The 12,321-nt window shown below is 47.0% G+C and overlaps 1 protein-coding gene across 5 annotated transcripts in view; it reads left to right on the top strand.

The window, feature by feature from the left end:
- Nucleotides 1–2,462: 2,462 nt before the first annotated feature.
- The window catches only part of KDM4A (lysine demethylase 4A), a 42,439-nt gene continuing 32,580 nt past the window's right edge, over nucleotides 2,463–12,321 (top strand). For 2 of the 5 annotated variants that reach the window (XM_089894591.1, XM_022575492.3), the window contains exons 1-5: nucleotides 2,463–2,572; nucleotides 5,435–5,611; nucleotides 6,238–6,413; nucleotides 9,248–9,362; nucleotides 11,092–11,285. In XM_089894591.1, coding sequence (XP_089750717.1) covers nucleotides 5,474–5,611; nucleotides 6,238–6,413; nucleotides 9,248–9,362; nucleotides 11,092–11,285 — 623 coding nt within the window. In that variant the 5' untranslated portion in view covers nucleotides 2,463–2,572; nucleotides 5,435–5,473. Of the gene's footprint in view, nucleotides 2,573–2,808; nucleotides 2,867–5,127; nucleotides 5,612–6,237; nucleotides 6,414–9,247; nucleotides 9,363–11,091; nucleotides 11,286–12,321 lie in introns of those variants that run through there. The other 3 variants (XM_022575493.3, XM_089894594.1, XM_089894579.1) reach the window with 3 other exon arrangements.

The following is a 12,321-nucleotide window of genomic DNA, read 5'->3' as shown; positions in this document are numbered from 1 at the left end:
CTTTATGCTAAGTGCTTTGTATCTTTACACCATCATCATAATCCACCTTCACAGCTAACATTTACTGAGCACTTACTACCTGCCAATTTGACTTCTAAGTGCTCTGTCTGCATTGTCTCATTCAGTTTTCACAACCAAGAAAGGGAAGTGCTATTCCAATTTTAGCTATAACTGAGGATTAGAGAAGTTAAGTAACTTGCCCTAGGTCATACTGCTAGAGTTGTGAAATCAGAAACACCTAAACACTAGAAACCAGGACAGAGAGCCGTGAAGGCATCAATATTTTTGTCTTCTTTTAAAAAATAATTTGCTTTTTAAAATTAATTTTGTAATTTAATTTTAAAAATTAAGGTATTGTATTCATGGAATGTTATGCACAACTTGTAAGTGTACAGCTCAAAGCAATGTGAACACACCAGTGTAATAACCACCATCCAGATCAAGAAACAGAACATTATAACACCCCAGACACGTTCCTTATATTACCCCCCATCATTCCCTATTCCCACCCGAAGGTAAACCCAACTCGGACTTCTTTCACCATAGATTAGTTTTGCTTCAAATGTGAACACTTAAGGGGTGGGAAAGGAAAGATGAGCTTAAAAGGGTGACGAAGATAAACTGGTCAGAAATGTGGGAGGATGTCAAGAGAACTGGATCTAGGTTCCACCTATCATGTGCACACACCAACTGGAAGCTAGTGATACAAAGTAAGAGCCATCCTGGAAAATCCTTTTTGGCAGCAGTGGGAAATGTAACAAGATTAAATTCCTGGAGTAGTTGGGAGTGACAGCAGTGCTAGCCACTGTATCCATGCCCAGGACAGTCAGTGAGGCAAGCTACAGCACCTCATGTTTGCGGGCAGCATTGAGGAGAGCGGTGGGTGGGTGATTTTCCTTGTTATGTATACTCCAGGTTGGATTCTTCAGCCATTCTCTTAGCAATTTTCTGAGCTAAGCAATATAATCTGTTATCTACTTTATTACCTTACTAGGTCAAGAGAGAAAACCTTTATAATTGTTGTGGAAGACTATTGGTTGCCTACCCAACAGTCATTCTCTTGTCTGTTTTGAAACAGAACCATGCTTTCTTTGGGGGGCGGGGGGGGCAGCATGTGCCCAGCCCCTAGTTATAAATCATAGCTGTTTTATGTCCATTCCATTCTATGTAATACCATCCTTTTTACCAACATATATTAACTCTCATCTTTACAACAATCCTGCAAGGCAGGTATTATCTTTTCCGTTTTACTCGTGGGAAAACCCAAACTTAGAGGAGCGACTGGTTTTGAACAAGATCTGACTCCACAGCTCCTTTTTTTTTAAAAAAATATTTATTTATTTGTTTATTTATTTGGCTGCGGCGGGTCTTAGTTGCGGCACGTGGGATCTTTAGTTGCGGCATGAGAACTCTGAGGCATGTGGGATCTAGCTCCCTGACCAGGGATGGAACCGGGGCCCCCTGCACTGGGAACGCAGACTCTTAGCCACTGAACCACCAGGGAAGTCCCTCCATAGCTCTTTACAGTGCACCACAGCACTACTCATCTGGGAGTAACTTTGTACATCTCTCATGACTCAGGTTGAGGGTATTCTACTTTTCTCTTTGACCTATCAGAGTGTCCTGTCTGCTTCCTTCCCCATCACCCTTGACAATCTGGGTGCTCCTTAGGGCGACTCACTACCTCTCAGGAACAGTTCCTAATGACTTCCAGGAACCCCCTCACCCGCCAGAAGTGTGTTTAATGACTTCCAGGATCTTCTCCCCCCCACCTCAAGAGCTGCTCCTAATGACCCCCAAATCCTTACTCACGGAGGAACTGCTTTTTAATGACCCTAAGGACATCCCCGCTCAGGACTTATCCTAATGACCCACTAGAGCTCCCTTCCCCTTAGGAACTGCTCCTTTCAAGAAATGTCCCGGTTTGCCGGCAAGTGAGGGGGTTCCCAAGACACGGGACTTTTTTCGTTTTAAAAACCGAGACAGTACTGGGCAATCTGGGACAGGTAGGTCACCTTATCAGGAACTCCTTGACCTCGGAAGCCACCCCTAAGGGTCCCCAGCGCACTTTTACCTTAGGTAAGGGTTCTACTCACCCCGCAGAAGACTGTCCCCACCCTTTCGTTAGAAACGTCCTACAACAACCCCATCAGTGCCTTTACCCTGGCCAACTAGCCCATTTCTAGGCACTCAACTCTTTTAATCCAGATTAGCTACGGGCGGTCAGAAGCCCGCCTGCGATTGGCCAGTTCTGCGATTCAGCTGAGATGCTCAGTGGTCGCGGTCGCGAGTGGTATAGCGTTTCCTCCCGGCAACAGCCCTAGCCGGCGCTCATAGGCTGAGCCGATTGATGTGCCAGTACTTTGGGGCGGCTGCAGAGCGCGTTCATTGGCTGTTTGAAGGCTTCTGGCAGCCCCTGGATTGGTTGACTCTGTGGAGCGCTGTGCGACTGCGCAGAGGCCTACTTTAGAGGAGGCGGAGCTTCGTCCTTCGCCGGCTGGGAAAGCAGTGGGATCGGCTAGTGGCGACAGCAGAAGTCGGGCCTTCGCCCTGCCGGGGCAGTGGGCTTTAAGTAAGAACCAGAGGGTTTTTGAATCCTTTAGGTTTGTTGCTTCTGTAGCCGTGACCGTGAGCTCTGGTGGGGGAGGGGCGGAGGGCGGTCTTCAACGGTCAGTGATAGGCATGGTTCTCGGTCAATGGGAGCAGGCGCTTCTGAAATGGGTCCTGAGATTGGCCCTTTCCAATCTCTTGTAGCCAATGGACGTCGGGAAGGGTGGGCGGGTCTACTGGGCCTTATTTTCTTCTTCCTGCGGCCCGGACTCACTCGCCTAGGCGGCGGGGCCGGGAGGGGCCGGGCGTCTACGCGGTGAGCTTCGGGGACCTTGGGAGCGGAGGGCTACCTGGGGAGCGATACCCGCGGGAGCATCTGCGAGGGGAGGGGGCGGGAGTTTGAGGTGGTTGTTAGCAACAGCTCCCTTTATTGAGTTGATAAGTACCCGGCCTAGTGCTTAGCGTTTCGCTTGCATCATCTGAGTTAATCACAGCAACCCTGCAGGGCAAGGAGGTTGGGATCCCCATTTTACAGGAGGAGAAACTGAGACTCGGGCAGCTTGCACAGCCAAGGTCACACAGCTAATAAATGGCAGAGACTGGATCTGTATTCAGAGTTGTTTTAACTCCGGGGCAGTGCTCTCTTAAACCAGTAGGCTTTGTTGCTGGGTTGGGGGAGGAAGGTGTCAGGGAATGGGAACTTTCCCCAGGAAATAGATTGAGGGAAGGGAATCCTAGGGTAGAAGAAAAGGAATGAGCAATTGAGGTAAGAGCAAAGAAATCGGTTACTCAACAGTTACTGAGTGCCTACTCTGTGCCGTGCATTGTTCTAGGTTCTAGGCTTACAAAGACGAGTAAGGCCAGAGGCAGATGAAGCCCCATTAGGGGTTTGGGAGGCCCTACGATGGGCCCTAACACTGTTCACATGATTATGTGTCTTTATAAAATTTGCAAGAGTAAGATATTTTGTATTCTTTTTTTAAAGAGAGGGTCTTCAAGATTGCATAAAACTTTAGGTTCCTCTACACTTGGATCTGCCCTTGTAAAGGGCTTAGACTAAGTGGAGATTATGCTGTAGGCAGCACAGAGTAATGGCAGGAGCACTAGGAGAACATTACAGGACTGCGGGTAAATTTCCTGGTATGTAAAACAGGGCTTACAGTATATCTGCCATGCAAAGTTTGACGAGGTGCAGGAAAGCACCAGGCCAGGAACGCGCTTTATTTTTGGTGAAATGGAACCCGGAGAGATGCAGGTACTGGAACTTGTCTTCTCTCCTACCTGAGACAGTTCTACTCCATGCTGTCTTCCCAACCTTTTACTAGATTGTTGGTAGGTTGGACACAGTTTCCTCCCTTCTGATCGCTCCAGCTCTCAAGGGGACTCTTGGAGCTGAACTGCCATGGCTTTGGGACCCAGATTTGGGGGAATTGAGTAAAGAAAAGGACATACGGTTTTTGCTTCTAAACTGGCTTCTTTTAGCTGGTGTGCTTGGTTCTTATTCAGTCAAAGTAGTCTATTGTGTTACCAGGCAATGGGGATGCACCCACTTAACTGAAGGCCTCATCTAAAAACAAAGTAGTATTTATTTCACCTCCAGTCAGTTATGAAGTTTGCCCTTTATCGCCAGTTTATTGCCTGTTTAAATTTTGTCCTTTGAGTTCTGGGTACAGTGCAATTGAACTAGTCTCTAGCTTGACTTCGTATAGCAGTGCCGAAACTGCATTTTGGTTTAGATATGAGAATAATTTCACTTTAGGGTTTTAAAAATCGTAGCTCAGGCTACTAATATCAGGGTACTCTTTAAGCCTTAAACTTTGTAACCTGGTAGCCAACTAACTTTTCTTAGGAATCTAGAATCCTGTTTTAAAGCTTTGCCCTAGAAGGGAGCCCGTAGTTTGATTTTTATTTTAAAAAAATCTGGTTGTAGTATATTGAATTTAATACTTAGAAACAGTTAGCAAGGTGTGAATAAGGGAGCAGCTGAAAAGAGAAGGGGAAAATATGGGCGGGGCAGCTGCTTTGTTAGATGGGACCAACAACCAAATAATTATAGTTTCCCTTTTTTAGCTGAAACAATGTCTCCACATAAGTCAGGTTTAAATACAGGCAATTTTATACATTAGAATCCTTTAGACAGAACCTTTTCTGTCCCAGTGTGTCTTACTCATTTAAATGACCTGCCTAGAGGCAGATTCCAGGTGTGAGGTCTTACAGCTGCTTCAGAATTTCTTTCAGCACTGACAATTCCAGCGTTCAATCTTAATTACATTTTATATAATTTTTTTTTTTTTTTTTTTTTTTTTTGTTGGTATGCGGGCCTCTCACTGCTGTGGCCTCACCCGCTGCGGAGCATAGGCTCCGGACGCGCAGGCTCAGCGGCCATGGCTCACGGGCCCAGCCGCTCTGCGGCATGTGGGATCCTCCCGGACCGGGGCACGAACCCGTGTCCCCTGCATCGGCAGGTGGACTCTCAACCACTGCGCCACCAGGGAAGCCCCATTTTATATAATTTTTTTTAACGTTTTAAAAAATATTTATTTTTGGTTGCGTTGGGTCTTTGTTGCTGCGCATGGGTTTTCTCTTGTGGTGGTGAGCGGGGGCTACTCTTCATTGCAGTGTGCAGGCTTGTCATTGCAGTGGCTTCTTTTGTTGCGGAGCATGGGCTCTAGGTGCGTGGGCTTCCGTAGCTGTGGCTTGCGGACTCTGGAGCGCAGGCTCAGTAGTTGTGGCGCACAGGCTTAGTTGCTCTGCGGCATGTGGGATCTTCCCAGACCAGGGCTCAAACCCGTGTCCCGTGCATCGGCAGGCGGATTCTTAACCACTGCGCCGCCAGGGAAGCCCACATTTTATATAATTTTATGTTCTTAATGTATTTCTTCAGATTCCTGCCTGACCAAAGTGACCTCAAAAAGGAGGGAAAATGGCTTCTGAATCTGAAACCTTGAATCCCAGTGCTCGGATAATGACCTTTTACCCGACTATGGAGGAGTTCCGGAACTTCAGTCGTTATATTGCCTACATTGAATCCCAAGGAGCTCATCGGGCTGGGCTGGCTAAGGTGGGGGACGGGGCCTTTGGGACTCAGGGTGGCAGTAAGATTTTTCCTAAATGAAGGCTGGAAGAACCGAGTTTTACTGAAAGGCAGGCTTGGTGGTAGTTGAATATTTGCTGTCCTATTTACAAGTTAATTCCTTTCGTTAACATCTGAAGCATCTCTTTTTAGGTTGGAGAAGAGCTGCTTAGAATGTTTAAAAGGGAGGAAGAGAGCAGTGTCCCAGGGCCAGCTGCTGTGGTGCTTCCATCTCTTGGTGGAGAAGGGTGTTTTCATCAATCCAACTTCTCTCGTTCTCGGTTTCGGTCTCATCCAGCACTCTGATAGTAATTTGGCTTCCCATGTGAACTTTCTGTTAGATTGAGAGAGAATCAACTCTTCAACCTCCTGTCTTGGTGCCCAGATAAGATTCTGAGGCTGAGAATTCCGTACCTTAGATCATTGCAGCTAGGCAGCTAGTTGGCAGCAGAACTGGATCAGGGCTAGCATGACAGTGTGACTTGCCGTGTTTGGGTGAGCATGGTTAAATCCATGTGACTTCTTAGTAGAATCGGCTGTTGGCCTGCACACTTCTTGGACTCTGACCAGCTTGTCAGGTTTCTGATCTCTTTTGTTTCTTGTGTTCCCTACAGGTTGTTCCTCCAAAGGAGTGGAAGCCACGAGCGTCCTATGATGATATTGATGACCTGGTCATTCCTGCCCCCATCCAGCAGCTGGTGACTGGGCAGTCTGGCCTCTTTACTCAGTACAACATACAGAAGAAAGCCATGACTGTTCGAGAGTTCCGCAAGATAGCCAATAGCGATAAGTGAGTGAAAACACATTCCTTCCCACCTGTCCTAGCATCTGGGACCTAATATCTCACGTGCAAAGCAGTCTCTAGGACTGCTGCCATCCCACTGAAGAATAGTTTCCTCACCTCTAGTATCTGTCTCTCTGTCCGCTCTTTACATGGAAGCGTTCCTCATCTCGGTACACAGTCACAGTCTAAACTTGTACATATTTTTACATAAAGTAATCCCATTGTTTTTCCTTCAAAAGTAGGATCATTTTCTGACTCTAATAATTTGCAAGGTTGCAAAGGGGAAACTTGGAGTTGGTTCAAGAGGAGCGTTGGCCGGATGTATTGATACTACCCACTTATCAAAAAGTGGCCTTCGTAGTTTAAGTTAATCTCTTCCATCTGGGTCCTCCTGTCTTTAATCATGGCAAACTCCTCACTACCCCTACAGATGCTATCTCATTTCCTTTGTGACATTAACCAAATGTGAGTGAACTACCAGGCTGGTTGCTGTTTTCTATCACTCCATCATCTGTACATTCTTGTCTCTGTTGGAAACATCTTTGTTTAGGCCTGCTGTCTTCAGTTGTTTTTCTCTGCTGTTTTTAATATTTTGCTCTCATTACCTCAGATTTACAGAGAATAAGTTGTGTGTTCCCCTCGTTGGGCTCTGACTAGTCCTTAATCCTCTTGCTTGGATCTTCTCCCTTCCCTTGTTACTTCTTCATTTTGTGGCTCCACAAGGGATTCCTCCCTCCCCCTTGCCTCTTCTCCTGAGCCTTTTTGGTCCACACATATCTTGGTTTCAGCCAGACGTTTTTTTTGTTTTTTTTTTTTTTTGCGGTATGCGGACCTCTCACTGTTGCGGCCTGTCCCGTTGCGGAGCACAGGCTCCGGACGCACAGGCCCAGTGGCCATGGCTCACGGGCCCAGCCGCTCCGCGGCATGTGGGATCTTCCCGGACCGGGGCACGAACCCGTGTCCCCTGCATCGGTAGGCGGACTCTCAACCACTGCACCACCAGGGAAGCCCCCAGCCAGACGTTTTTGCGGCTCTGCCGTGGAGGCTCGCAGTAGAGCCTCAGCTTGCCAGGCTTCACACTTGGAGTGCTTTATCATCTCACATCAGGTCGCGCTCTTTCTCCGTCTGTGCTCTGCCTTCTTTTCCTTTGACATAGCACAGTTCGAAGTGTGGGCTTCCAATTTTATTGGCAGCCTAACTCTTAAAGCATCTCTATTGCTGGCCAACCTGCTGTCTAATGAGAGAATCTGTGTAAAAGCCTGTTGAAGAAGTGTGCCATGCCGCAGATGAGAGGCTGTGCCGTCTTCATGTCTGCTTCCTAGCTCTGCGCCGTGCCAAGCACACTTGCTTTGTTTCACGTCGGGTTGGCCTCACTCAGGCCCCTGTGCTGTTCTTCCTGTCTCATCAACATATGGTAGGCCTTACCTTCTTTCAGGACACCTCTTTTTAAATCAGCCGGTCCTGTGTCTTTTCCCTTCATCCGAAATACAATCAGTTCTTACCTTTGATTTCTGTCTGTGTGGTCAGCCAGCTTTAAGAAAACCCAGTGGGTAGAAACCTAAACTTTTAAAGCAGATCAGTTGGAAGTAGAGTTATTTGTATTTAAAGGGTTTAGAACTTGAGAGTTCTAAACTTCATGATTCATTAGTTTAACATCAAAATGTAAGGCAGTATTTAAAGTAAGATTTTTTTTTACCCCACTCATCTCATTATCTCCACACAGTTTCATTTTGGTCTTCCACTCCTTATCATGTTTTTTGGCCATTTGAGTTATAGTGTGCATTTTCAAATACGTATTAGGTTTACACGTTACTCTTTTTAAATTGTGTAGTAATTTTTAAGTGGTTTGAATTTTTAAAAGATTGTTTTGGGAGTAAGTTTTCAGTATGTGATTATTGAGCTAAAGAGTACAGATATTGGGCTTCCCTGGTGGCGCAGTGGTTGAGAGTCCGCCTGCCGATGCAGGGGACACGGGTTCGTGCCCTGGTCTGGGAAGATCCCACATGCCGCGGAGCGGCTGGGCCCGTGAGCCATGGCTGCCGAGCCTGCACGTCTGGAGCCTGTGTTCCGCAACGGGAGAGGCCACAACAGTGAGAGGCCCGCATATTGCAAAAAAAAAAAAAAAAAAAAAGAGTACAGATATTTTTAATGGTATTATGTGGGGAGATATATATAGATAGATAGTGGTGTGTGTGTATTTGAGTGTGTGAGCATATGTATACACATGTATTTTGCTAAATGAAACATATGATGTGCAGAAACCTATTTTTATGTTTTTAGGACTATTTTCTATTTTTATTAAAATATTTGGTTTTCAGGCGTGATTATTTGTTGAATGTTAGCCACACTGCATAGGATGCTGGGAATGTAGCAGTGACAACTGAAGTTAGCCCTCTTGGAGACGCTTCCTTAGAGTGCAGGGAAGTAAATTCTGTTCCAGGGCCTCAGCTCTCCATGTGCTGGGTTTTGGTTGTCTGTGGATACATAGGGATTTGCAGTCTTGGTTCTCACAGGTTTGGAAGCCTATTTTCTCCCTGTGTGGCCAGGCCACTCCTGACGGGTGCAGTGTGTAGTTATAGTAGAGTCTCTTGAAAGAGTGGAGGATATCATTCTTAAGGAAGATGGGCTTACATCTTTGTGTATGTTACCTTTTTTGGGCCCAGAATGTTGAGGGAGTTACTGGGTACTGTATTGGAACCTTGAAGGCCAAGGTTATGTCTTGTTCATTTGAAATGTCTTGCTATCCCTGGAACAAGGATTGTGCCTCGTGCCGTTCATAATGCCTCATGTATTTAGTCCCTTATAAGTGGCTAACACTTTTCTTTTTTAACTTTTTAAAGGTACTGTACCCCACGCTATAGTGAATTTGAAGAGCTTGAACGGAAATACTGGAAAAATCTCACATTCAATCCCCCAATCTATGGTGCAGATGTGAATGGCACTCTCTATGAAAAGGTGAGACTTCCTGGGATCTCTATGCAGCATTTTGTAATTTAATACCATTTTCATCTGCCCAGCATGTAGTGGGCACCAAAAAGCTGTTTTGCTGAACGGGTGTCTGGACAAAGGAATGGCCCACCACCAGGTGATGGGCTGTGCTCACTTAATTGTGGGTAGTTTTGCATGTGACTGAATTTTATTTCTCCCACTCTACGTGTGAATTGGATGATATGGTGTTTTTAGCAAGGGTTGTTAGAAGAGTCCGTGGGTGGTAGCTCTGATGAGTTCTAGAAAGGGTGGGATCACAGTAAATGAAATGTTGGGGGAGGGCAATGTAGTTTCTGAAGAAAAAAGATCACTGACCAATATAATGGAAGGGGTATATATTTAAGAAGAGGAACATATTTAGATTTTCGGAATCCTCAAACAAGATTCTGTAGCAAAAGCTGTTTTAACAAATTGCATTGGCTTAGGATTTAGTGCTTTTTGGCATAGAGAACAGCCTTAGACGTGGTACAAGGAAGAAATATTTGGGACTGTTTTTTGGATGATTAAAAAATCTGTAGGGTGTTTTAGGGATTATCACTCCGATTAATTTATTGTTTTTGTAAATTATTTGAAGGAAGATGTTTAAAAAGTGGATTCCAATTTTGTCGATAACAGCTTTTTTGGGTGGTGGGAAGTGAAGCTTGTAGGCATAAATCCAGAACGTACTTATAGGAAGTGGGGTCCTCGATGACCTTTACAACTCAGGATAACATTGTAGCCTTTTTTTTTTTTTTTTTCGCGGTACGTGGGCCTCTCACTGCTGTGGCCTCTCCCGTTGCGGAGCACAGGCTCCGGACGCGCAGGCTCCGCGGCATGTGGGATCTTCCCGGACCAGGGCACGAACCCGTGTTCCCCGCATCGGCAGGCAGACTCTCAACCACTGCGCCACCAGGGAAGCCCCCACACTGTAGACTTTTTACTGAAGACACTGCCCATAAGGGCTAGATAAGTCACAAATGAGTACAGTTGATTCCCATGCTTTGTATTTTTTATGGTTTGACAGTACTTTCCTCTTTCGATTTAAGCTTCTTTCTTTTTCTTTTTTTTTAAATTAATTTATTTTTGGCTGAGTTGGGTCTTCGTTGCTGCACGCGGGCTCTCTGTAGTTGCGGCGAGCGGGTGCTACTCTTCGTTGCGGTGCATGGGCTTCTTTTTGCGGTGGCTCCTCTTGTTGCGGAGCATGGTCTCTAGGTGTGTGGGCTTCAGTAGTTGTGGCATGTGGGCTCAATAGTTGTGGCTGCGAGCTCTAGAGTGCAGGCTCAGTAGTTGTGGTGCACGGGCTTAGTTGCTCTGCGGCATGTGGGATCTTACTGGACCACAGCCCGAACCCTTGTCCCCTGCATTGGCAGGCGGATTCTTAACCACTGCACCACGAGGGATGTCCTGACCTAAGTTTCTTTAGCTTCTGTGCAAACTCTTCCTCTTGGGTTTAGAACAGGTGGCTGTCCCTCCTTTTTCATCTTTCATGTACTAGTGTTCAGTGTTGTTCACCAACTGGTGTTTGCCCTTCAGAGGTATAATGGCGTCAGTTCCAGTGGCAGCTCTGAACAGCAAGTGAGGGGTGCTGTGGTCTTCAGGGCCATGTAGTTTCAACATTATTCCTAATCTTTGTTAGGAGTGACAGCTCACCTGTGACCTGCTCTGTGATTGGTGGGTTCAGAGCCTCAGTTTATATTCAGTGTAACTTCCTCTGCAGCATGTTGATGAGTGGAATATTGGTCGCCTGAAAACAATCCTGGACTTGGTGGAAAAGGAGAGCGGGATCACCATTGAGGGCGTGAACACCCCATACCTGTACTTCGGCATGTGGAAGACATCCTTTGCCTGGCACACCGAAGACATGGACCTGTACAGCATCAATTACCTGCACTTCGGAGAACCCAAATCCTGGTAAAGTCGGCCTGCACTTGGCACTGGGGCTTCTCAGCTTTCATGTACCCAGGGAACACCTTGGAATCGGGCAAAAGGCAGATTATGGTTCGGCAGGCTTAGGGTGGGACTGGTGTGTTACATTTTGTTCCGACTTTCAAGCAGTAAGGTGCTGTTTGAGCTCTGGTACTCTCCCTGCCCTTGGGAGTAGCAAGCGTTAGCAGGCCAGGCACTTAGTACCACAGTATGAAAACAGAAAGGTGCCTGAGTGACCGAGAGCCATGGGGGCTCTCCCACTGTCTGGTTCCTTTTTCTGAACAGGCCTGAGGCATTCCTTAGAGGCAGACTTCCAAGACTGGAGTCACTTCTTCAGATGATAGAAAGCTTTCTTTTCCTCATGGAAAAAATATTTGGTGAGCAGCAGTGTGTGCTTTACTCACGAGGGGACGCAGGACCACTCAGCGTCCGCTCCCTGTTCTCCACCGAGGCCGCCGTCTGGCTGGGGAGAAATCAGAGAAAGCTCTCTTGTTTCTTGCTGCGCCCACCCGTCTATCTCAGCATGTTAGCGAAGATGCTGCCTTCGGCAAAGCAAAAGACAGATGAGGTGCCCACCCTCACACCGCTAGTGGACTGGTCAGGAGAGAGAAAGTGGGAGAAAAGCTCTGATGGGGAACAGTGGTTGTAATAGGTTCACACAGGAAGGTGTGTGAGCATGGGGACTAGAGAAGGCTCCCCTGGAAGAGGTGACAGCTGAGCCGAGAGCTCGCGGATGAGGACGTGGCTGGGTGTGGTGGTGGTGGGTTCGGAAGGGGGACTGAGGGAAGGGTGTCTGGGTGGTTGTAACAACACGTGCAAAGACACTTGAGAGCGAGCACGGTGTCTTGAGTAACTAGAGGAAGGAAGTCCCTTGTGGTTTGCGTGCTGTGTGTGAGGACGGAGGAGTGAGGAGGCCGGAGGGGACACCGTGGCCAGGCCATGGGGAGTCGTGCAGACTGTATCTGTCTCCATTCCTTTCCGGTACCTTCAGCCACATCCTTTCCCAGGGCTTTTCTTTTCT

Source organism: Delphinapterus leucas, chromosome 1, assembly GCF_059928025.1.
Source record: "Delphinapterus leucas isolate spDelLeu-1000000601 "Yukka" chromosome 1, BTC_Dleu_Yukka2, whole genome shotgun sequence".
In the NCBI taxonomy this organism is placed as follows: Eukaryota; Metazoa; Chordata; class Mammalia; order Artiodactyla; family Monodontidae; genus Delphinapterus; species Delphinapterus leucas.
The sequence above is the reverse complement of the archived record's forward strand: the minus strand, read 5'-3'. Positions and strand labels throughout refer to the sequence as shown.